We start from the raw sequence: 25,447 nt of genomic DNA on the forward strand, positions 1-25,447 counted from the left end.
AGAAACAAGTGTAAAGAGCTTAGGACTGGAGTTGTGTTATTCATTTTCTTAGCCTTTGTGAGGACATTCTGGTCTAACAGCAGCTGTTGAATGGACTTATTAGACAGACCTGTAAGGACTACAGCACTCCAGCCCAGTGGTTCCCATAGGCCTCTGCAAACTGTGGGTTGGGACCCCATAGTTTCACGGGGTCACCAGATGAGTATAAAAAAAAATGTAAAGCCCACACAAATTGGAATTTTACAAGACTGTCAAAAATTAAACCAATAATTAGATAAATGAAAAAGAAAATTAAGGGACACTAATAGTACAAACTGTTGTTTGTAAAGGTTTGACAATGTAAACATTACACAGATAACAGAGCCTAGAGAGCTAATGTAAATGCAATGTCTTCCAATGCCTTGGGTGGTGAACACCCCCATCTACCTTAACCCCTTCATAAATACATTTTTATGGCAGAATTTTTCATTTCTATGCATTTTTCCAATTATAAACCCTTCAATTTTCCAATGTCAGGATTTGTGGAATTGTCATTATAACCTTTCTTGTTTGTTTGTTTGTTGTTGTTTTTTTTACTTGTTGTGTTTTTCACAAAGACTAATCAAAATATAATGTTTATTACGATTGTGCATTTTTTAAAAGATTTATTGTTTGATTATTAATTAAGTATTTTACATTTTTGTGTGTTCTTCCGCCACGGCGCAGACGTATTAAAAAGGGTCTCTTTGAATCCAACCTGGCAACCGAGAAGGAGCCTGCTGAGGCAAATATCGGCCACAGCAACAGACTACTTGGCATTTAAGACGGCTGTCGCTTGGAGCTGCTCTAACCTGTTTCCAGAAGCTACGGTCCCCTCTGCTACCAGCATCAGGTACGTACACAGTCACATTATTCTAAAAAAATCTATTCCGCTTGTTATTGGACCGGAAAACAAATGCTTTAAGCAGCTGCTTAGCAATTTAGTGGCAAAGTTGAGCAGCTCAGTGACTAATAAAGCAGCCTTTTAGCCACATGCTAGTGCTACTTACGGCTGCATCCAAAGGTCCGCCTTGCAGGAAAGTGTTTGTATCGTGTGATTGCAACTAATTAGTTTTTGTTTTATATAGGATTTTGTAAAATACTCCCACTATAGCGTTTAGTGAGGCAGAGCCTTGCGAAACTAACAGCGTAATGTTAGGTAATGTTAGCACGCTAACGGGAACGTAACCTCCGGACTTGAGCCAAATACGTGAAAGGAGCAGCTTTGAAATGAAGGTCTGGACCAGAGACCCCGTTATGCAAGAAGGTAAACTTACAGCCTATGTTAAGTTTAAAACCTGGCCAAGTGTTACATGACGAAAAAGGTCCCGTTTTTATAGGCAGATGATTTTCACCTCTGCGTTGTGTAGCTGCTAACATTGACCCAAAGTGTTTGGTGGTCAGTGTTCGTCGTGGCGCTTCTTTAACAAAAGATGGAGCTAATTTTAGCTGAAAATCAAGCAAAGAAAACATAAAAACTCACCGTTTAGATATGCAGCAAAATCTGTGTGGTAGTTCGGCCTCTGCAGAACGCAGAATTGCTGTGGTTTGCATTTGGGAAATATTTGGCATGTTTTCTTCAAGCTGCAGAAGATCAAATTCTTTCTACACGATTAGAAAGCTGCAGTTTAATCCTCACTCTTAATAAATTTATTGATTGTTTTTCTGACACGTTTCATTGGCTATGAACTGTAGAAAAATTAAATCATTAGAAAGTGACCCCCCCCCCCCCCCCCCTTTCTCTTATAGAATTTAAAGCAGTCTTTCCTGATTTGGTGCATTTTATTTAAGTCAGTTTATTACTAATCCAGACTGAATTCTAGTCATTTTAATGCTCATTTCCTTAAGGTGAGATCAGATCTATATGTGCCCTTCTACAGTGTTGTTTGGATCAATTTAAGCTATAAAACTACATTTACTTTATTTAAGCTGTTGCAACATTTGCATGAACCAGTTTTCTGTTTATTTCGCGCTTTATAAAGCTGAAATATTCTCATTTGATTGCCGCTTTTCTTTTCCTATTCCAAATCTTCATATTTTGCCCCAGTTCGCTGCACATATAACAGGTGCAGAAGCTGCCAGTGAGTATCACTCACTGGCAGCAAAGTCTTAGTTAAATTAGTTTGGCTTAATTCTGTTCAAACAAACTTTTCATTGACATAACACGAAGTGCCCGGGCTCTCTCTTAAATATTCAACCACCATCCCTCTTAATAAACATAATGCATCCTCATGTTTGCATGAGTGGCCACTGCTGCGTCACTGGTTATTTGTGCTGATGGGTCTGACGTCTGTGAAGGTGTGGTGGAACCGGGACTGTAGCATGCCGAGTCCTAATCTAGAGGGTGTTGGTTTGCACAGGCTTTTAAGTTTCCCTTTCTAGGGAAACCAGAATCGGAAAAGGAAACCTACAAGTGGAGAGCAGCTGGTTTATAAAACCGTGTCCAGATAGCTGGAAGCCTTGTAGAGGCATTTGGGGGGGATGGAATAGATATAATTGACTAAAAACTGGCTAAATATTTTTAACATTTATTCTAATTATGTGGTATTAATCCAATTTTAGTCAAGTTCTGTTTATTCACTGTTATGAAAATGAAGCTGTAAAAATGTCCAAAGGTCACAAACCTTTCTCGGACACGGCGCTGGCATCGGGTAGCAAAACTGCACCAGGCTTCCAGGAAAACTAGTTTGATCACACACAGAGTTCAATCTTGCAATACAAACCTTTGAAGTCGGCTGAATGAAACGGCTCAGACTCTGAAGTTATGGTGAATATTCAGGGTCGCTCTTATGTCCTAATCAACCACCGCTCCTGCAGTGAACTAAGAAAAGGAAATGCCCTTCAGAAGATGTTACTCTGCAGCCCTGCTAACTTTCAGGGCCAAATTAAATGCAGTGTTTCTGCCAAGGGCGTTATTAAAAGCAGATTTTTCATGAGAAAGCTCTTCTAGACAAACAATAATTTATTGATCTGTTTTTCATTCATATGTACAGGAAAATGGGTTTCATTTCATTTGCTTTGACTTTTTTTTTTTCTTTTTTCTCCAGATCCTAAAGTGGAGGGCAGAGTTTACTGTGTATGGCATGACTTGAACTGCCTTTTTAATGTTTTATATACCTTCAAAGCATTATTAATCTCTAACTGTAGTGACAAGGCTGATATTTTTTTGTATTTTTCATTTCTTGCAGGTTTGAATCAACTTGGCTGCTGAAAGAAGGGAAATCCCTCATTTTTTCCTTTTTTTTTTTCTTTTTTTTTTCCTCCTTTTTTTTGCCCAAATGGTGAAGACCTGCATCTGAATCCTATTATTCCACTCCTCCTGCCAATTGGAAGCTTTGTTGAAAACGTCTTTACCAAGAACAACTCAAGCTTTAATTTACTTTACACCAATTCACAGCCTGTATTTGGAAACTAGATAGAATATATTCAAAGACATGGCAAAGAAAAACAGCCAAAAGGGTATGTATTTGTCTTTAAAACAAATTGTTGTTGGGAGAGGAGGATATGTGTTCTGTGGGTAGTTAATGGTTGTATATCTTGTGACAAATAGATGTGTGTGTAATTGTCAGCTCAAGTTAATGAGGTTTTTGTTTTTATTTTACGCTCGGCGTTACGGAAGGCTGTACCTTTACAGTGAATTTATGCCCTGGACATTTGCAGTGACGTTAACCTACTTTCATGTGTAAGAAAAACATCTTTTGCCAGGACTCAGCAGTTTTCCTTGTCATGCATTTAAATGGCAATAGATTACCTTTGGACTGTGCTCTGACTCATCTCAGCTGTATGTTTCTGCTTATCATCGTATAAAGAAGAGTCCTTTGGATGTTTACAGAAAAGGGGCTTTAAGCCTCGACTCAGCTGTTTCTTGAATCATCCAGTTTTATTCTGCCTCTGATAGAAACCCCGAGGTTGGATGTCTTAAAAGAATGTCTTTTTGGAGGTTGTCCTTTTCTTTTTTTCTTTTTTTTTCTCACTCTCACTTGAGTCAGATGCAGATTCCAGATGATTGAGGCACAGATGTGACGAAGTGCTCGCTGCTTCTGCTGCTAACTTAAGTGTTTGTGCTAAGCTGCCTTTACAACAGGCCCTTGTACCTCCACAGCTCACTGATGCTGGCATTTTCATAATCTGTTAACTTGCAGGAAACAGACCTACTTTCAAGTTGTCTCAGAGTTTTTGCTTCTCCCTGTTTTTACTAACGTACATAAACTTCTTGTGTATCAGTTTCACAAGCACAAATCTGCTGTAACGCGATTAAGATTCTTATGAGTGGCCAGCAACTTTTTTTTATTTTTTTTATTTTTTTTTATTTTCAGGAAATCTCTGTAAAGATGTCTGGTGATTGTTTTGCTTTGCAAATGATGTTCTACATTGGCTTTGCAAATATGGCTCAGGTTGTGCATGGACGAATCGTGGAGAGTAGATATTAGTTTCTTTCTTTTTTTTTTTTTCCTGCAGATACATCCGGTGTGGTATTTGACACCCGTTTAAAAATGGTCATGTCCCAGGGAGGAACAGCTGAGAGGATGAAGGAGAAGGTAAGAACTGTTCGTGCTGCAGAAGGCGGGCTCTGCATGCAATCTGAACCATGAAATGGCAGCATTTGTGTTATCCTAGACTAATCTGCTCACAAAGCAAGGCCGTGCCAACACTACGTTCAATTTCACTGATTACAAGATCCATTCAGCAGTTTCCCAGAGAGCGGCCTTTTAGACAACAGTAAACCTGACACGGCAAGTTGCCAGCACGAGCAACAGTTTGAGTTTAATAAAAGCGAAGCAGCAGCTTTTTGGAGCTTCGACTCCTAATGTGCCCCCCCACCCCCTCCTCGTCCTTTCAATCCTGCTAGGCGTAGTTGCAACAATTTTCTTTAAAAGTGGCTTTGCTTTACATTTGCATTGTTTTTACAGCTGTTAGTTGAGAGGGCAGCACAAAATAAGGAAGCTAATAGGATGATTTATAAGCTTGATAAGGTGTTGGATTGTAGACAGTGTGAGAATATGGAGTTTTTTTTATTTTTTTTTATTAAGAAGTGAAGAATTATTTAGCCAATGCAGCTTGTGATTAGTTTTGTTTTAACAGTAAATCCTTAAAAGCTAGCATCAAAACTTTGCTTAATATCAGCAGATTTTCTGTCCTCCTGCACACGTCTAATGCTAAAATGAGAAGGGATGTGCAGCTGTGTCTGCAGACCAGATGTTATTAAAATGTCGAAAGGTTTTTGTGGTAAAATTCCTTTTTAGTGACTGTCTCCTCTTTCCTTTCCAGATTAGCGCCGTAAGGGCAGTTGTCCCCAACAAGAGCAACAACGAGATTGTGCTGGTGTTGCAGCATTTCGAGAACTGCGTGGACAAGGCCGTGCAGGCTTTCTTGGAAGGTACGAGGATGTTGGCGTTTGAGCTGAAAGTTCCTGTGATTACAGGATGTTCCCATAAGCGATGATATGGGCTGTTCACACCTCATTGAGTGAACTTGTGTGGTTTGTTCCTTTTTTTTATGTAATGCATCTTATTTCCTGTCCGGTTTAACTCCACCACATAGGTTTCTACCACTTCCTAGTTTAGCTGCTGTTAACTAGTCCTGGCATGCCACCCACATGTCTTAGACTTCAAGTAACCTTTTTTTTTTTTTTTTCATCATACACGACATGCTTTGAATTCAGATGTCGAGCGTCATTTGCATGCCTTTAGTTTCGCAGCTTTAATTATAGAAAAGGGTTGTGCTTGTACGTCACGCTGCTTTGTTCCCTTTTTTTTTTTTTCTTCTTTAGCAGTATTCAGATAATGTCTCAGGGCCATTCATACATTAAGATGGCATTACAAGGCTTTAAAACTTTTCCATTTCACTGAGTATGCTTGTCATGTGTTGCAGGAAGTGCAGTTGAGATCCTGAAAGAGTGGAATGTCACCGGTAAAAAGAAAGTAAGCGTTTGACAGCCAGTGTTTTAATTGTCTTAGTGCTGGTGATTCATGTCACCTTCAGCTATAAAATACAAGTGTTCTCTTTGTAATCAAAATGCCTGCCTTGGAGTGACTGAATAAGTGCAGCGCAGCATTGTGAGCGCGAACACCACAGCTTTATTATCTTTGTTTTGTTTTTTTTGTTTGTTTTTTTTTTTTTTTAAATAAATGTCCTTTGATTGAAATTGGTCCATGTCATTCCACTGATTGTCATGGAGATAATGAACCGAGGAGTTTGACATTGATATCTCTGTGCAGCCCAAGAAGAAAAAGAAGCCTAAGCCTCAGCCGCAGGCCACAGCAGAGCCTGCTCAACCTGAAGCCACAACACCAGAGGAGGCCAAGGATGAGATGAATGGCTTTCATGCCAATGGATCAGTCATGGATGGAGAGTCGCTTGATTCGCTGAGTGAACAGTTGGACTCCGCTTCCCTGGATGCAGCTGAGCTGGACTCTGAACCCGCTACATCCGAAACCACCGGTAAATGCAAATGTTGAAGTGAAATGCGGTCGGTGGTATCATCTTAGCTATAAAATAGCAACAGTAAGGAGTTAATAATGTAATCTGATGTGTAAATGAACGTTGTGTGGACCATTAAGATGTTTTTCTTTAACGTCACCTTTTCCATCACATTAAACCGCGTGTGCTTGTCAGTACGCCAGCTACCATCAGCGAATACCTGTCATGTCACTCAGTTCAGAGCGAATCTGTGCGGGAAGCCCGCCTCCACTGCTTCTGGGTTATCTACTTTCAGTTCATATTTTTGTTGTAACATTAGAAGTGAAACAAAAATACTCACCTGTGTCTGGTTTAATGACTGATTGGAATACCTGTTCTGGCAGACCGTCCAACACGGCCATGTTGTGTCAAAATGAGCGTCGCTGCAGAGAAAAGCACATCCCTGAGACTTGGTAGTTCTTAGGCTACTAAACTGGCTGAACGACCGTTAACAAATGGACTCATTAACTTCAATTTCTCATAAAAACTTAATAGTAACAATCGCTTCAAACCTATTCTTATTGACACAAAGAAAAAGGATATAATTGTCTTGAAGTAACGCCTCAATGACATACATGTACATGTTAGACGCCAGAAGGGGTGTTATGTCTACATTTTCCTGACATACAGCCACCAAACCCTCAGCATTTCACATAATCTTATCCTGAGTGTACTCTCAAAAGACAGCTTCCACTTCCACATCCCTGAACGCAACGTGGCACCCGAATCCCATTCATCTAGCATTTAACTGCTCCTTGATTTTATTTGTATTTGTTCCCTATCAATATAAATCCCAGACTGACGTATGGCTTTCTTGGATGACCCGCCTGTTCATTTACACATTTGCTGGTTGGTTTGCTTGTTTACAATGACTCTGAGTAAAGGGTTTTTCATGTCCACATAAAGCCAAAGCTGCTAATGCAGTGGAAAGGAAGTACTGGTTGGCAAGTTTTTGTTGCTGTTCACACAGCGCCTTGATTAGCACTTAATCCTATCAATAGTTTGAGATAAATAGTTTAAAAAAAAAACAATATCTGTTCCATCTGATGCCAACTATAAATATTCTCTGCTTACCAACTGGGAGGCGGTGATGGCTTGTGTATATTTTATTAATTTCCTGAGAAAAATTCTGCTCTGGATGACCTTTTTCATTGAGACTTTTTTTCTTGTTTCCTCTGTCAGGTGCAGAAGGAGAAAGTCAGGGTAGCGCTCCAAGTCCTGCCTCTCAGCAGGGAGGGAAGCATCACCAAGCTCCAAGAGGGAACAAGTCCCGGCACAGGCCTGGCTCACACTCTCATCCCCCATCCTCTTTATTAACACCTGCAGGTCATGAGCAGGGATCGTCAGGAGTAAAGAAGATGGGTAAGGCAGAGCTCTTACCGCTGAGATCATCTTGTCCCGTTTGTGGTTATCAATAAAGTGAAATGCACCTTGAGCCACCACCCAGCCACACGTAACCTGAGGAGAAATCCGTGTTTGGTTCCTCACAGATTCAGCTTTTAAGCTCACACAGGCGTGGGATAAAAACACTCTCATGACACTTTTAATGTCTTCTCCTCAGCTCCCAACATTGACCGTTCTGTGAAAGACCTGCAGAGGTGCACGGCCTCCCTGACTCGCTACAGGATGGTCGTCAAGGAGGAGATGGACTCCTCAATCAAGAGGATGAAGCAGACATTCGCTGAGCTCCAGAGCTGGTATGTTTCCTGTTTCTAAACCAGTTTTCAGTCACGGCTTGAGTTGAATGTTGGCATCGAGGCATCCGTGACTTATTTTTCTTCCCTCCACTGAAACTTTTAGGCACAGCAGCTTAATATTTAGAACCTCTGATGAAACAGACTTTATTACTACAATTGCTTTCTTGACTCTTCATTAAATTACATTATTTATTGACAAAAATGTCCTGATTCCAGCTAATTAATCAGTTTAGTTGTCTTTAAATAGGCTCGCTGGCGCATTTCTGAGTTACTGCAAAGCCTGATGGACGTAAAGAACGTCATGGAGTGGTTTTCATAAGAAAAATCAGAATGTTGGAGAATACTTGAGTAAATTTTTTTCATGCTCTCTGTGTAGTTTTATAAATAATTCTTATGAGTTTACATAAAAGGAATTCTGCAGAGGCAGCTCTGTTTTACTGGACTGGAACTAGTCCTCTGCTCCTAAGAAAAGGCCTGTGATCCCCTTGGAATCCTGAATAATTTCCATGCATGTTTTTAGGCGGTAAACTGCCCTGTCATTTCTGCTCCAGGGCTTAGGTTTGCCAAACAAACCAGGATGAGCACACGCAGCTCTGTAATGACATTCAGACGTCCAGCTATACAAGGTTTTCAGCTTCCAGCAAGTTATTAAAGGGTGAGAGAGAGATAGAAATAAGGGCGTGAGTGGATTAGAGAGTAAAGCTTCATCCACACAACAAGATTTGAAGACAAAATGCCCCAGATCACAGATAAACCGGGAGTTTGATTGGCAGGCACTTATTGCTATTCGGAAGGCTCCAAAGACGCAACTTGTGAGGCACAGACGCCCCAGTTTGATGTTTCCATGGAGTCGATGGGAAAGGATTGAGAAGCATCCAGCTTGCAGTATGGTGACATGCTGGAGAGAAGTTACAAAGAGGAACTGCTATTTTCTCTTTGACAAGATCAGCACAAATAGCTCAGAGGGACTTGTATCATGTGTAGAATACGGTTAATAATAACAGGCCTGCATGACAGCCGCAGCTGTTTGATACAGATTTGATCAAAATCGCACAATTCTGGGATAAATTTGGCAAAAATGTTTTGTAGTGCAAGATCTACTGTCACAGTTGAACATGTGATGTGAACACAAAGAGACTTTAAAACTCCTGAACCCGCGACAGTGTTGTTGACATTTGCAGAAGAAAATCCTCATGTTGACATGTTGTCTTAACACCAGAGAAGTTTTGCTATTTTCCCCGTCATGCACTACTCTATAACAGCTGGTTCAGCATCCGTCTTGCATCCTACCTGACCTGTTTGCTCTTTGCCAGCAAGAGGCCATCTTACGATTCCTCTGACGTTCTCTTTCTCTCTCTCTTTTAATTTTCTTGCGTTTCTTTGCTGGATCAGCGACGTTGCACGTAAAAAACAGCCTGTGTTTATTAGCATGAAGCAAAACTCTGCTGCAACATGATGCAGCGTCCCGTGTGATAAAGTTGTAAAGTGCGGTTTCTCAGCCTCAGACTTTAGAAATAGACGTGATAGAAGTCACTGTCATCAAATAAGTCTGGAACATGGAGTTTTACGGTCAGAAAGTTACATAATGCGCCTTTAAATGGGCATCAACACAATTTAGGTTCAGAGATGAACCATTTAAAAGGATTAGGTAAATCTAACTAAATTAGGGAACCGCTCAGGTATTTCATTAGTTTGGGGTTTCTTTCGTCGATAGGTACAGTGTTGAAACCAAGCGGCAACCTCCGGCGATTAAAAGTGAAGCCTATGCGAAGTGCATAAAACTGCAGTTCCCCCTTCATCCACTAGGGGCTGCAAAACAGAGCAAATCCCCATAGACTCCCATGTTAAAAAGACCAACTTCACGGCAGAAATAAACATGTTTACAGCCTGGTTCAAAAATCCATTTTAGGTTTATAGGTCAGGTTTACCTTCATGACAACTGTGGGGGGGGGGGGGGGGGGGGGGGGGGGTAAATTTTTTTCTAACTCGCCCGTTTAGAAGTAATTTAATCACGAAGTTCTGCAAATTTAGGGGTGTGTCCTTTTGACTGACAGGTACCAATCTCTGGCTTCAAGTAAGAAGAACGTAGAACAACCGCGGTTTTTAGCCGGTTAACAACGTGACTTAGCTTTAGCCCGCTTACCTCCGTTAGCTGGTTAGCTCCCGTTATCTCTGGGTTAGCTCTTAGCTACAGGCAGCTCGGAGTTCGCTCACAGCTTCCCTCTCAGCTCCACCTCTTTGCCCATATTTGTATTTTCCGGGCGAGACGACGCACATGACGCTGCCAACATGGTGATGGTAGGAACCGCCCACCGAGCTTCAATTCAGCTCTTCAGAAACCTATGGGTGACGTCACGGAGGCTCCGTCCATCTCTTTATATACAGTCTATGGTTAAAACACACCTTTTCTTTTCATTTATTTTGTGTGTATGACAGCTTTGTTTTTACTCAGCAGTAAGAAGCAACATTTCAGACCAATGCCTCTTTGTCGCTTTGACCTGAAGTCTAACAGCTTGCTGAAGTTTGCAAAAGCCTCACCAAGCCTTCTTTTTATCCACACCCTTACTTGTTCTGTCAATTAAGTTAATTAAAGGCATGAATCGCATGCACAACCCAAAGACTCTAAAGTCCAGCAGAGATGCTTATTACCTTGCAGATGAAAACTCATTTAAGTTTAATTTCTCGTGTTGAAAAGCACAAGGAAGCCTCAAGTTCCTGATCAGGTGTTTTTTGTACCAAAGCTCTTGGACCTATTTAGTTGACTGAATGCAATGTTTTAAAAAGAATAATAATTTTACCTGTTACTGATCTTACTGTACTGTCAGTGAGTCAAAGGGCATTTTTGTTTACCTTTGTCCATCTTATGCAACAGTCTGTCTAAAAGTGACTCATACGTTGCGGACATTTTAAGAAGTGAAATAATTGCTTCAGATCAGTTGTTTCCACCTTGTGGCATAAGATGTAAAGATGAAGTGAATCCATCGACTTGTGTGTCTCGGCTCTACGGACAGCGCTGTAGAGTTTAGGTTTAGGAGGTGCAGTTAAGCTGCAACAAGACCGTCTCTGAAGGGCTGTTCTTGTGGTGGGATGATTTTTATTTAAGGTTAAGAAAGAGGAGGGGGGGGGATACAGTTTGTTTTTTATTGAATCGATCCCTCTGGTCTTTTAATCTCTAGTTGACTTAACGAGTACAGGTCACCCTGCACTCAGTAACCTGGGCATAAATGTTGGAATAACATCGCAGTTTGTACAGATAAGGTCTTCTGCAGCTGCACAGACTTTACCAGAGCTTATGTAACTTGAATATAAGGCGACTGAAGTTTGATGCACTTTGAGAGGTGCTACCTCCCTACCAGGACTGTAGGAGTGATTAATAGATGGTCTCTCCAGCACCGAAACCGTTGTGGGTCTGAAAGTTTATTTCTAAGCTGTGATGGATGAACATGTTGCCACATATTGTGAAAGCAGTCATTCTGGAGTAAGGTGCCATTGATGATGTTTCCAAGCCAATAATGGTTTTCCTTTAATATGTTACTGCACTGCCTGGTGTCTGATTGTGTTTTCTTTGAATGGAATCTTTCTTTTCTTCTTCTTTTTTGGGTGCTATCTCACCATTTTTCTCCAGCAGAGGTGTCCATATCCAGTCTTTAAAGGCTGAAGTCCTGCAGGTGTTAGAGATATCTGTGCATCATCACACCTGAGTCGAATTTAAATGACTCTCTGCCTGGTCAAGTGCGGCCCAAACATGTAGATCCATTATTCTGATTCAGGTCTGCTGCAGCAGGAAGCATCCAAACCCTGCAGGACAGGGGTAACTCTGGACACCTCTAACCCTACGGGGACATTAAGGGCACATTGACCTCAGCCTTTTTGATTAGAAACCGAGTCCGTTTGCTCGGAAAGTTTAAGGAAATGTGAATGCACAAAACAAATTCTGATTGGGTTTAACCACCATAATGTAACCACCAATCTGCTTACAAACACAAGCCTCTGTGGGCTTCAAGCAAACCAAATACAAGAAATGGACTACAAAATAAAGTGCATTGTGGGTTCTATGCACAATCTTTACCTGCAGCATAGGTAAACACAACCAGAGGCAAAGCGAATGGGATAGTGGACGGCTGCAGATGGGAGACTAGCAGGGAAAACATGGAAGAATTTGGTCAAAGTTATGCTGAAGAAGCCCACTATGATCTGACGCATCTCCATTTATATTTTGCTTCTGGTGGAGAGTGAAATGTGTCTTTTTAAAAGGTCCGATTTGTTTGAGAAGTGCAGCGTGAACGCCATCCCAGTCTGGAATAATGTTTGAGCAGAGAATTATCTCCTGTTGACAGGAACAGATCCATAGCTGCATGGACACACTAATGCACTTCCTTTTTCCCAAGAAGTTGTTAGAAGGTCCAGAAAGGAAAATTTACAACACCAGTTATGAGTTTTTAACTGCAAACTGTGATTAATGTAAGCACAAGCATGTTTATTGACTTAGACTTTAGATATAGATATATTTCTCAGTCTCTCCTGATGGAGCTTATCTCTGCTGGGTAAACTAAAAGCCAAGTTGCCATCTTCATTCAGTGCAATAACCACTCCAAACTCCCCAGTGTACTTTGCTTTAAGCCAGTTTAGATAAAATTGTCTACTGAGTCAATGTAATGGAATAAGCACGCAGGAGAAAAGCACCATTACGGTGGGGGCATCGCCTACTTTTTGTTCCAGTAGCTCTGAGATGACATATTAGCAACCTAAAAGTCTGAAGTTGAATTTTTTTTTAGTAGTAGTCATTTATTTCCCTAATAAAGCAGCACAATTAGATTTTATTTTGCAATGGGCATTTGGCAAAAGCAGTACGAACTCTGCTCCAGATTCAGAAAAACGCAAAGCTTAAGACAAACCTTTCTTCTTTTTATTAACTTAGTTCCTTAATTAAATGTATTATTCAGGTTTTGATAAAAAGGCTCTTTTGTTGTGCCCTTTAAAAAATGCTTTATTTAAGCATCACAAGTCCTATTCAACTCCATCAGTACTCCCACTGTCCCGTCCCATCCCCCCCCCCATCTGATTTAAAGATGTTTTATATTTTATTTAATTTTCTTAATGATCGTAGGGTAGCTTTGAATTCTAGTTTAACAAAATTTTGGTTTCATTTTTTAATAAAACATAAAATTGCTCATATCGAAGCTGTCAGAACCAAGCCTGTCATGTTTTGGTGTTTTTAAAAGAGGAATGGCCCCATGTGTGTGTCGTCTTTTATCAGCCGGCAAGTGAGATACAAAGTCAAAGTCTTGCAGAAGCCTCATGATGCCGCACCGCAGGCAGAAAGCTCTTAAATATAAGATCAGCAGGCCTCAGCTCCAGTGAACAACAGGTCGTTCCACCATGTCTAAAGGCAGACGTGTTAATACCAAGCCTGCTGAGAGCTGCTGTGAGCAGATCATGTTACGCACATTGGCCCAAATTTTCTTCCATTTTCTTTTTGTTTTTTTTTTTTGTTTTTTTTGTCCTCAAACAAAAGCGTTAAAGGGCATAAAATAAAATATTGGACTGGTATGTGCTCGCTTTTGTTGTGGAATGGTAGCAGTCTTACTCACTTTTGTACTTGGTTGCTAAAGGTCAGATGCGAGTGCGTATAGGGTTAGGTTGACAGAAAGTAATAAGACACATTTGATGACTAGCGGCAGTTAGAAATCTGAATTGGGCGTTAAATCAATGACAGAGGTTGGTTTTTGGCATGTTGGTTCCTTGTCACAGCGGTTAAGAGTCCAGCAGCAACTACTAATTCCCCTAATATATGACATTTCTGACCCTTTTCACATTTAGAGGACGGCCGTAGGATGACCTATCCGGTTCATTAGAAATTAGCCACTCAGCCGTTACATCTTACATCCTGCTCCACACTGCTTTTGTGGCGTGGGTGTGTGTGCTGCTGGCTGGTGCTTGTTTACTTGCTCGTTTAACCTGTGCAGCTGAGTCACATGAGGATAAAAACATCAAAATGCAAAAGGAGGGAGGAGGCTCAAGGTGTGACTGCTCCGTGACAGAGAGGCCCTTCCGATAAATGCAGACAGGCGGGTTGCTTCTTTTATGTAACACGGCAGGACATGCTGCATAGAGGAGAGGCACTGGAACTGAAGTATCAATGTTTTTTTAGTAGGGGTGGGTAATTAAATCAAAAACCGAATATCAGGATTTTTTGCTTCACAATTTTAAAATCTTTTTTTTTTTTTTTTTTTTTTTTTAAAAATTATAATAATAATTTGTCATTTTTATTGTTTTTATTGATCTTTTTACTTGTCTTCTTGGGCATTACAGCAGCAGAATGATGATCTGGCTACTGTTTTTTCCCTCAATGAACTTAAGAAAAATGACTTTGAAAAAGTTGTACTTTTTTTTTGTTGTTGTTTTTTAGTCTACAAAAATCAGCAATATTAAAGAAAAGTGAGAATCACAATTGAAATTTAATCGGCACCCAAAAAAATCTGAATCGAATCAGGACAAAACTAATTCAATTCAATTCAACTTGATTTATATAGCGTCAAATCACAGCAATGCCATCTCAAGACGCTTTACAGACAGAGGGGAAAACATAATGAAAGCCAATTCATAATGGCCTATATAAGGAAACCAACAGATTGAGTTGGTTCAACTCGATCTCCCATCCTGAGCAAGTACACTGGCGACAGTGGGAAGGAAAAAACTCCCTTTTAACAGGAAGGAAACCTCCGTCAGACCCCGGCTCAAGGACAGGCAGCCATCTGCCTCTGCTGTGTGGGGAACAGCCCTAGTTATTAATATCAATCAGTATCTGTACCAATGTTTGTATCAATATTAGACAATGTTTGGATCAATCTGCCCACCGCTAACATAAAAACAAAACATCTAACTGCAAGAAAATCCACTGTAAACATGGCACCTTTCCTACTTTTTTTTTTTTTTTTTCTCCAATTCAGCATGTGTTACTGGATGTTTTTCTGATCAGTTTGCCCCTTCACTGTCATTTCTGATGCAATTTAACAATTAGAAACAACTTCAGTGCGTGTGTTTTTTTTGTTTTTTGTTTTTTTTCTCCATGCGTCTTCTTTCTCACCTTGGATTCAAATAAAATGAACCCTCTTTTCTGTCTTGTAGCTTAATGGACAGAGAGGTGACTCTACTGGCAGAGATGGACAAAGTGAAAGCCGAAGCCAGTAAGTACTTAATTTTCCAGTGTCTACACTGAATGCTGCTTGTCACTTACTAAACAAGGACTGCTAGTATTCTTCCATAATATGATCACCTGACTCAAAGGCCTGGAGAATCTGACCTAAATCACTTCCAGAGGGAGTAGAACCGATTGTTGTGAAACAGCAAGTCCCAGTTTCTTCTAAACTGCAGTGGTGCCCTTAGGGCTCTGATATACCTAGAGCATACTCGGTGTGTGCGTCTACATGCTTGTGTGTGTGTGTAACGTGACAGAGCAGGACTGCATATTTGTACAAGTAGGCCATTCTCTCTTATTCCGTCCTTTTTTTTTTTTTAGTGTGGACTGTTGTGTGTTCCAGGCCTGGAAAAAGTGAATAGTGTCAGGTGTCAAGGGAGGCTCAATGCTGTCTTTGTGCAAGGTGTGTGGTGAATTGAGAGGAAACCAAAGAAACTCTAGTGCTTCTTTGACCTTACAAAATCCATGTTTCTTGAAAATTTACCTTCCATTTCTCTCTTCCTTCTGGATTGCTTTCAGGGGCTAAATGATGTTAGTTTCCTCCTGTAGAGACAAACGTGACCAATAAGGCGTTCAGTCTTAAAATAGAAAAGTTAATTGTTAAAAACGATGCACCTCTTTTCCTCCTGTCCGCTGTAATTTCTCCCATTAATAGCAAGCAGCACGATTAATGGAGAATAAAAGCTTTGGTGTGTAAAACGTCTGAATGAGAGGTGACGTCTACATCCGTCTGCTGTCATGGTGATGTCTTGTTGAAATAAGAGGCAGAAAGCCACGCTAAAAGAAATGGGTTCAGCTCCTGCTGGAGAGTTTTCAGCGTGAATCTATTCACGTCTCTTCAGGGAGCTTTTTCCAGGAAATGCAGTGAAACTAAGTGAATTAAAAGTCCAGGTGAAATCACGTTTGCTCAGACTTTCTCTGGTGAGGACGGCTTTTTTTTTTTTTTGGCCTGTAGATGCACCAGATCTGTTCTATTAGGAGGAAAGGAAAGATGTCTGGAAAAATATCAGAAAGGCTTCCCTTTGTTTTGCTCTGTTAACTGGAGGCTCTGTCTCAGACTGGAAACGCAGGCTGGAGATTTATTGCTTTCTACATGATGGTCTGAAATAAAACCACTGAGAGTCAAAGCAGCACAAACGGCCCCATTATGAGACGTTGCAGACTTTGTAGAAATGCTCCAGTTGTGTCCTGTAATGGCATGTTGGTTGTCTCAGAACTGTGGAAGACATAGCGCATGATGTTACTGGAGCTCGTAGCGGATGGATTCTCACGTGCTTGGATTTAATCTGCCCGAATGAAGTCTGATGATGTTTTCACACACCTATGAACTTCCACGCCAGGTCATGTAAAGCCTGTGATTGGTGTGTTTCAGTGGTGATCTTGGATGCCCGGCAGAAGAGAGCGGAGGAGCTCAGGCGGCTGACGGACCGCTCTGCGTCTATGTCAGAGGAGCAGCTGACTGAACTGCGTGCAGACATCAAGGTACGTTGCAACACCTCTTAAGCTTTAATGGTTTAAAAAAAAATGCATAAATAAAAAGACATTCATAGTAAGTCGTGTTTTTCCTAATTAAAATAGAAATGGATTATTCCCGATGGGCCTTTTAAGTATTTTTATAACTGTTCTCATGATTTTTTTTTTTTTTTCTTTTTTCCCCCTTTTTCTTCAGCACTTTGTGAGTGAGCGTAAATATGACGAGGACCTTGGGAAAGCTGTAAGGTTTACATTTGATCTTGAACCACTGAAGACGAGCATCTCTGGGTTTGGATCAGGTACTAAGCCTTGTTTTTTCCTGTTCTCCAGCTCTTCCTGCATAATACAAAATAATGTTATAATAAGTCTTAAAACACAAATACAAACTGGCCATCTCAGTTTAGATGCCCATAATTAAATGATTGATATAAATCATTTGTGTGAAACGGTGTGGAATGATGAGAAACCTGGAGAAAGTAACCGATGCAATTTAGCACTTTACATGACATATTAAACACGACTGAAATGTATTTGAATAAGTTTATAGTCTCCTCTGATGTGTGCTGCTTTATGTACGTTGTTATTGTGGATGAATGCACTGCGGTTGCAAACAGAAGCACTGTCACTTTAACTGTCGTTAGAGGACCAGTTGTCATCCTCGGGATGCAAATAGTTCCCTCCAGAATCAGCTAGGAGTCCTTCATCAAATGCAAACACGTGAATGTTGACATGGTGTGTGTGTGTGTGTGTGTGTGTGTGTTCCTGTAAGCTGTAAGCGCTGTGGCATCAGTGTCTTTCACACGCAATCTCCTCAAACTTTTAATCGACACCTCCCCCCAAAAAGCTGTTAAGATGGAAGATACACGTCTGCCATGGACGTCTTTCTGGACATATTGTCCTTTTTATTCCGATATGTAGCTTGTCATCGTTTTGATCCAGAGGTTTCCATGGAGTCTCTTCTCAGTGCGACTTTCCCGAAACACCTCACCAGGGAGATGTCCAGGAGGCATCCTAAGCAGATAGCAGTACCATCTTCTGGCTCCTCTCCATATGAAAGAGCAGCAGCTCTACTCTGAACCCCTCTGATGACCCAGCTTCTTACCTGGTCTCTAAGTACCCACATCTCATGACCATCGGTTCGGACAGGACCGTAGATCGACTGGCGAATCAAAAGCTTCACATTTAAGCTTTTGTCAACACAACAGACCGATGGAGACGCCGCACCAACCCACCTGTGGATCCCCAACTCCATCTTTCCTTTACTCAATAACAAGATCCCGATGTGCTTTAACTCCTCCAGTTGTTTCAGGATCTTATTCCTGACCTGGAGCGGGCATGCCCCCCTTTTTCTGGTCATTCTAAGTATTTTAAAGAAGACAGATCCTGAATATTTAATCTGCATCATCTGGATCAGTTTAATTTAGGAGCCAATAACTCTGCAGGTGAGCTGCCTCACCTATTGGCTCAACATCCTGGTCATCTAGCTGACATTAATCCCTTTGTAAATCTCACACACCACGCTGAAAAGATGAATCGTCGTCATAAACTTCAACAAACACTGCTTGCCCCCAACATGGCGGCTCTACCTGCATGGTGTGCGGTGTGTGTCAGGGTGGAATGAGTGACAGGAGGCGAGACCGACAGATCAATGTCCTTGGAGGGAAAAACCTGCTGTTGTACAGCATTGTTGGGAGGATCACATAAACTGGTTGGCTGAAGTCTTGGTGCATATTTTAAACTGGTTAGATCAGTGAAAACTTGCCTTCAGATGTAGAATTTGCCTTTTTCTCACGTCTTTTAGGCTAATATTGATCTGTGGCTCCGGTATTAAGATCTAGGGGAAGAGTGGGTTTCCACAGGATCCGCCTGTCGGTTGTCATGGCCGTCGACTCTCCTCTGTCTGCTTGAGAAAGATCGACTTGCGTTGGGGTCTTCCTCTTCGTGTGCCATCAGCCACAGCTTCCTTCATGTCGTCTTTTGTCCACCACACTGCACAGTCATCCCTTTTCCATCCACATAAATGCTGGACTGCTGCCAAATGTTGGTGCATTTCGCCGAGCCGGCTGCGTTAACCGTCACAGCGACGCTCTGCCTCCTCAGAATTTCCTCATTGCTGCTGATCCAGAGAACCAACAACCATGAATGTTATGTTTTGTTTTTCTTTTCAGGCTTCCTGGTTGCACTTTGATCTCTCACACCACCAACTTCCTCTTCTTCTTCTCAGCAGGATATTCTGCTGTTTATTGAACGATGTGTGAAAGGATGGATGTTACGGCCCGGGTCATGCACATGCAGCCTGCTTTACCGCTACTGAGATTTAGAAAGGGAAAGTGTGCAGGATCAGGATGTGCTCACAGCTACTTACAGTTTAACTTTTCTAGAAGTGGACTCTGACAGTTTTTTTTGTTTGCTTTTTTTTTCCTTTTCCCGATATATATAAAATCTGCACACTCTGACCCCCACTTAACCAGCAGGGCTCTGCCCTGAGCCATTTTTTATTTAGTTTTTAATCTAAAATCTTGTATGATCTGTTAGATGTTTCATATTTCAACCGTGCTGCATGACAGACCTGCTGTTCTGTCATCCGCCTGCTGGTTTTATATTTAAAATATATATATTTATAATTATTATAATAAAAATATAAACTGTATCTGTTTATTATCCATAAGAGCTGTGAGCGACCTGTTTCTGGAACTTAAAAAAAACACACAAACAGAAGACAAATAAAGACTGTTATCATCTTTGAAACGGTCCGGGGGTGGTTCCCGCTGGGTACACATGAGGATTGTGGTGAACTGTAGAACAACGTTCCACATCAGCTCTAAGACTCAGAACCACCTACAAGCTGGGAGGGGCCATAAGTATTTAAAGGGTTCTTAAAACGCCAATAGTTGTTTTTTTGTTTTTTGTTTTTTTTTTAAATGCTGGTGGTTAAAAAAAAAAAAAAAAAAAGGCTTTCTGTCTACCTCTACGTCTCTCTGCTGCTGTCCTGGTGAAGATTAATGATGATGATGATGAATCTAATCTTTTCTTCCAGTGTACCACCCCCGTACCGGCTACTCGAATCGCTCCCGTTGTAGCTCAACATCATCTTCTGTCGCCAGCCCAGGCCTACAAGAGACGCCACCTCCCACCAAAACTCAAAGCCCCCCCAGAGAAACCCGCCCTCCCCCTGCCAAACAGGTCAGCTGGAAGCACACATGTAAAATCCTGAAAGACCATTAATACGAGACATGTCTGTTTGCTGCTGCGGCTGATTTTTCCTTCTTGTCCCGCAGATTTTCCAAGGAAACCGCCGCACTTTCCAGGGACAGGGTTATCACTCAGGTGGTCAGCGGTATAACGGCAGCTCCTACCACGAGAGGAACGCCGGTCGTCCAAACCACCGCTATCAGAGCGATGGCGGCTCCTCCGGCTCCACATCGCAGCACTCAAACAGCTCCAGAGGCCCCTCCCACCATCAAGACCGAGCCGCTCACAACGGGCTGCCCCAGAGGCAGCCGCGAACACACGTCCCTTGACATTGGAAAATTGTCCGCTCAATCAGACCCATCCACTAACACCTGCACCCCCTTCCGCTCCCCTCCCCCTCCCCCCTTATTAACTCATTTCAATGAAGAATAAAATACAAGTTTACATATTTCAGTCAGTTGAGCTGTAGTGCCGCCTCTACATAAGTCCATTCATCCTTCAGACTTGAAAAGCTCTCACTGTTGTGTAATGGCTCCTGCTTTTCCGTTTCTCTCCTCCTGGTTTCGGGAAGCGTTCCTATCTTTAGGCCCTGTTTAGAGATCTTTCCATCTCTGTCGTTTAGTGTTTGCAGTCGAGCAGTCCGCCGGAGACTGACGTGATTATCTGCAACAATCTGTGCACTATTGAAGTTGAACTCTTAGTACTTTTTTCTATTTTTGCCGTTGCTCTGTCAGCTCTCTGATTTGAAGCTCAGATCTCGCTTTTCTCGTCTCCATTTCGATTGCCTTCAGTGTGGAAGGCGACGTGCAAAAGCAGGTATAGCACGGACGAGGATTTTCTATCATCAGAGGAGTAGACGTGCAGTCGACACTACAGACTGTCATCAGTTGTCACAAGGTCAAAATGAGACATATCAAGCTGTAATTCAGAGCTCTTTGTATGGCTGCTACAAACTGTACAGAACTTGTTTATGTTGGGACTTAGACTGATTAGGACCCAGAGGTTTCTTCTTAAAGGAATAGTTTAACATGTATGTTCCCGCCTTCATTTTGCAGAGTTAAATGAATGCATGGACTCCACATGTGTCTCGTTTGCCAAATATAAAGACACGTCTGGTAATCGTCAGGCAGAAACGGCTCTATTAACTCTCCAGCTGTCGACAGACTGCCACTCAAATTCTCACTTCACTTTTATCTGTTGGGTTTTTGTGCGAAAGCCAAAATGTAAACGTCCAATTTGAGCTTTTTTTTTTTTTTTTTTTTAGGTGGTTAGTCAAGGATGAGCAAAATTAGCATCCTGTAACATAAAGGCTTATTAATTTCTTCCTGTTGCTCCATATTTACCAAAAACATGAGTCCATGTTCTCCTCTAACTCTGCCAGATAGGAGGGAAGCTTATTTCTCATAATGTCAAACTCTTCCTCCTTAGTTTTGCCTGAAGTAGTGATGTGCTCCCCTCCCGCTGGCCAACGGGGTCGTGGTGTGTGCTGTTGTCCTCGGCTTGCTATCCATTCTTCTCTATCTGAGAGGGCTCATTACCTTTTTGTAAAATAAAGCTAAGACTCGACAAAGGAAGCTCCTTTGTGCACATGCTGTTTCATAACTGAACGTTTACTCAGCTGGAGTTTCTTCCACACGCCGTTCGTTCCTTTTTCTCGTTATATGCACATGAATGGCATATTAATGTCGTGCTTGCCTTTTAGTCACCAACTTCACATTTGCCTTTCTACAATTGGATGTCTGCATCATAACCGCTTTGCAAATGGATGGTACTCGCAGAGCTTGATGTGGGATTTAGAAATGTCAGAATTGTCTCTCAAGATCCACCTTCCCCCTCCTTTTTTTTTTTAATATTCCCACCGTGTCCATCCAGAGAGGAAACTTTGATCAAACTGATGCATTCGAGGGCTTTTAGTTTCACTGATCTTTTGCTTTTGGCAAGTTGTTGCTTTGAGGTTAAAATTTCATTTCTGTCTGGTTTGAGAACAAAATGGCGGTGAAGACCTCGGCTCATCCTCGGCAGTCGATCTTTTTGCAGTGGGTTTAATAAGGAACAGGGACTCCTTGCGTTTCCTTGTTTCTTATCGTTGTGTAGTTATGTACATAGACTGAGCTGCGAAGCTGTAGAGGGAATTGGTTGTTAGACTTGTTGCTGCATAACGTGTCTGCATATGGTGTCGTCTTCCTACGAGCAGACTCTGGGGGAGGGAGTGAATTTAATGTCTCTTCCTTCCCCATTTTTTTCTTTGTTCATGGCTTTCTAATTATAGGATTTTTTTTTCTTTTATTATTTGAGATTTAAAAAAAAAAAAAGTTTACTCCAGTAGTTAGTGAATATTGTTTGGGGAGGGGGGGAGAACAAAAAGGTGTAAACATGTTTGCAGGCTTAAGTGCTGATTGGATTTGACTGAAAGGAGGGTTTTTAGTGTTTGGGGAAAATGCTTGTTAGCTTTCTTGTCATGTGTTGGAGCACATGTGACGCCGTTGTGAGCTTACAGTGATGTTCAGGACAGTTTCCTTTGCAGCATCAAAGCAAGTCAACAGAGAGGTTTCAAAGTGTTGGGTTTTTTTTTTTTTGTTTGTTTGTTTTTTCAGCTCAGCAGCTGCTTAATCTTTAGTCTTGAATTTGAACTAGAAAAAATGTTTAATATGGTCTTGATGAAGTTTGTGATTGTGCTACAGACTCGTTGTTGCTTCTTGTAACGGTAAATACTGCTGGAAAAGTTGTATTTACTGTTATTGGGCTGAAAGTGAGCCCAGTGTCTGTGGAAAGTCTCTCAGATGCATCTTGGAGCCTTTCTGTGGGATCATCCTGAAGCAAGTGTTGGAGAAATGCTGTTTTGTTTTTTCTTTAGGTAGAAGAATTATAGGAATAAAATTTACCTGACCAGCATTTCTTAACGCTTTTAATTAGCACAAAACTCTTGTGTTAAGCGCATGTGCAAACCAGTGTCAGGAAAAAAAAACCTGTAAAAGGAGGTGTTGCTTAGAAACCTCTCCGAGCTGACAGGTTGTCCCCAAAACGTCCTGACGAAAAGAAAAAATGACCATTTTTACACTTTTGTTTTTGTTTGAAATAAACAACTTTCAGTGTGTTGGTTTGTGGGGATCAGACGTTGGCAGGTTGACGCTCAATAAGGCAGCAAATCACAAGACGTTTCTTCTAAGTGACGCACAGATGGTTTGGTTTTATCGCTTAGATCATCGATACACTGAAGATTGTACCAAACTACACTTTTCCTCAGCCAGTCCTGGTCTTTTGATTGGTTGAGGGCTGCGATATGTACGGATTAAAACTGCAGGACACTTTAAATATTCAGCTTTTATTCCAACATTTAACTTTTAGAGCTGCTGGATTCAGTCAGTAGCGATCTCACCTTCAGTGATGTCTCACTTCAACCTTTTTTTTTTTTGTTATTGTTTTACATTATAAACTTTAGGGAAATTAGGTTATCGCCAAAGACATGGTCTCATCCAGATCCAGTTTAAAATGACTGCCTTTTGTTTCTGTCATCAGCCTGTAAAATTTCCAAAGGGGATAAATCCAACACTTCACCGTTTTGTTTTCCCACCCACTTTTATTTCAAGTTCCTTTACTGTATATACATATATGTAGCTATATGATTTTTGTGCTCACATGGGGCATTTTGTATGTGATATTCATACTAGTCATAATGGAAGTTAAAATATGTAGTTCATTCATTTCCCCAGTAGACCTTGTGTCCTTTCTCAAAACTTTTCTGAGACAACTGTAAACTCAAGTGCCTTTTTCTCGTCTCCCACCGACTCCTTGACATCCCCTCCACCAGAGTATGGACCAAAGACATCAACCGTCCCTGACTGCCCAGCCCTCTCTTTCTCCTCCTCACCGAATGGCACACTTTTCATTTACTACAAATAAACCGTTTGCAATACCAGCTGCGTACCTTTTTATTAACATTTACACATCACACTGCATGTAAATCTTCCTTTTAACATGTAACTATGTGAGCTGTACAGTTTAAAGGGCTCCAATCATGTACCAGTCTCTTTCGCAAGGTCTGAGTTATTGCCTGAAATCTGATTCATTTTAATGTTGGATAACTTTAAATGTATGTAGTATCACAGAAGTTCAGCAGGCGGCGCCATCACATTGGTTAGGAGCCAGAATGGCTGGTTTGAAGCAGCGATGGGGAACCCTGGTCCTTGAGGGCCAGAATCCTTCCTGGTCCAGCACACCTGATTATAATCAAATGGATCAAACAGCTCATCAGGATCTGCACATCGATTCATTCGTCTGAATCTGGTGTGTCGGAGCAGGGAGACGCTGAAAACTTCCAGTTTGAGGGCAAAGCTTCCCCACCGCTGCTTTAAAGTGAACGTCTGCTGCAGGTTTAGTCTTGTGGCTGCAAGACTGGCAGAAAACAGAATCTCTTCATGCAGAGTGACCTGATTTCTACCTGCATGAAGATTTATTGGTGCTTTTCAACTTTTTCAGGGTGAGAAGATCAAATCCAAACCCTGAAACTTAGTGGAGGAAAAAAGACAGTAAAAGGAAACGTCTATTTTCCTTTTACTGTCCCTGAAGTTTAAAAATACTTCGTAAAGACAAGGTTATCGGAATAATCTAAGATTTTTTAAATTCTATTAGCAAAGCTGCTAACAATGCTAAAACATCAGCAGCGCCATAAATCAGTTCAACTGCACTTTTACATTTTCTATTATGTTGATCCTGAGTGTTCATTGTTTTTGGTCTATTTAGCTTAACTTAGCATAAGCTTCTCTGAAAGGGGAGAAATGGTTTTTTTTATTTCTTTTCTTGGATAAATTTGGTGTTTTTACACCACTTAAACATACAAAAATCTACCAGCAGTCTGAACCAGATCTCAGGAAATTAAGTTTCAAACAAATTTATTTACCCTTGAAGTGTTTTTTTTTTTGTTTTTTTTTTTTTTTCTCCTTGAGTGATTTTCCCCTCAAATTCAGACCATCCTTCTGGGGTTGTTACCCACTACGGGACATGTTCTTCAAGTTCAGCGGGACACATGGGGACAGATTTCCTTCTCTTCCAGGTCATCCAAGTGCTAAAACAACCCCTTCCAAAAACTGCTTCATGGATTAAGCTTCTTTTTTTTTTTTTTTTTTTTTAAGTCGCTGTCTGCTTCAGTCCTAATAAAACATACTAAATATGCATTTATTCAAACCCTTTAAAAAAATTTAATAAGGAATATCTTTAAGGATTTTTTCCTGATGCCATGTGATCAAATTGCCTTTAAAGGGTAAAAAAATATCTATGAATAAATAGATATTTGGGAGTTTTGATAAAAACTGAAAGGTTTTTGGATTTTGATTTTGGGTAAGGACTTTTTTTTTTTTTTTTAAATCCAGAATTAATCTGAACAGATTTATGGAAAAACTGTTATGAGCAGATA

The 25,447-nt window shown here is 41.1% G+C and overlaps 1 protein-coding gene across 2 annotated transcripts; it reads left to right on the plus strand.

Annotated features, from left to right (window-relative positions):
* Positions 1-793: 793 nt before the first annotated feature.
* spats2 (spermatogenesis associated serine rich 2) lies at positions 794-23,906 on the plus strand. Of its 2 annotated transcripts, XM_079239108.1 has the most exons (14): positions 794-871; positions 3,066-3,094; positions 3,207-3,477; positions 4,477-4,556; positions 5,287-5,395; positions 5,890-5,939; positions 6,237-6,459; positions 7,660-7,839; positions 8,039-8,174; positions 15,303-15,361; positions 16,745-16,854; positions 17,042-17,144; positions 19,883-20,028; positions 20,124-23,906. In XM_079239108.1, the coding sequence occupies exons 3-14, from the start codon at positions 3,453-3,455 to the stop codon at positions 20,364-20,366; spliced, it is 1,464 nt and encodes a 487-aa protein (XP_079095234.1). In that variant the 5' UTR covers positions 794-871; positions 3,066-3,094; positions 3,207-3,452; the 3' UTR covers positions 20,367-23,906. The 2 variants fall into 2 exon arrangements, with proteins under 2 accessions (XP_079095234.1, XP_079095233.1); XM_079239107.1 differs by lacking the exon at positions 3,066-3,094 and having other exon boundaries at positions 798-871.
* Positions 23,907-25,447: the final 1,541 nt, after the last annotated feature.

This window comes from Telmatherina bonti (genome assembly GCF_933228915.1).
Source record: "Telmatherina bonti genome assembly, chromosome: 4".
Taxonomy (NCBI): Eukaryota; Metazoa; Chordata; class Actinopteri; order Atheriniformes; family Telmatherinidae; genus Telmatherina; species Telmatherina bonti.

What these genes read in the sequence shown, in the direction of transcription:
- spats2 (XM_079239108.1), top strand. Translation starts at nt 3,453, where the DNA reads ATGGCAAAGAAAAACAGCCAAAAGG. An exon ending in GTCAGGAGTAAAGAAGATGG is followed by an intron (nt 7,840 to 8,038) that starts GTAAGGCAGAGC and finishes TCTTCTCCTCAG; the next exon opens with CTCCCAACATTGACCGTTCT. An exon ending in CATCTCTGGGTTTGGATCAG is followed by an intron (nt 17,145 to 19,882) that starts GTACTAAGCCTT and finishes CTTTTCTTCCAG; the next exon opens with TGTACCACCCCCGTACCGGC.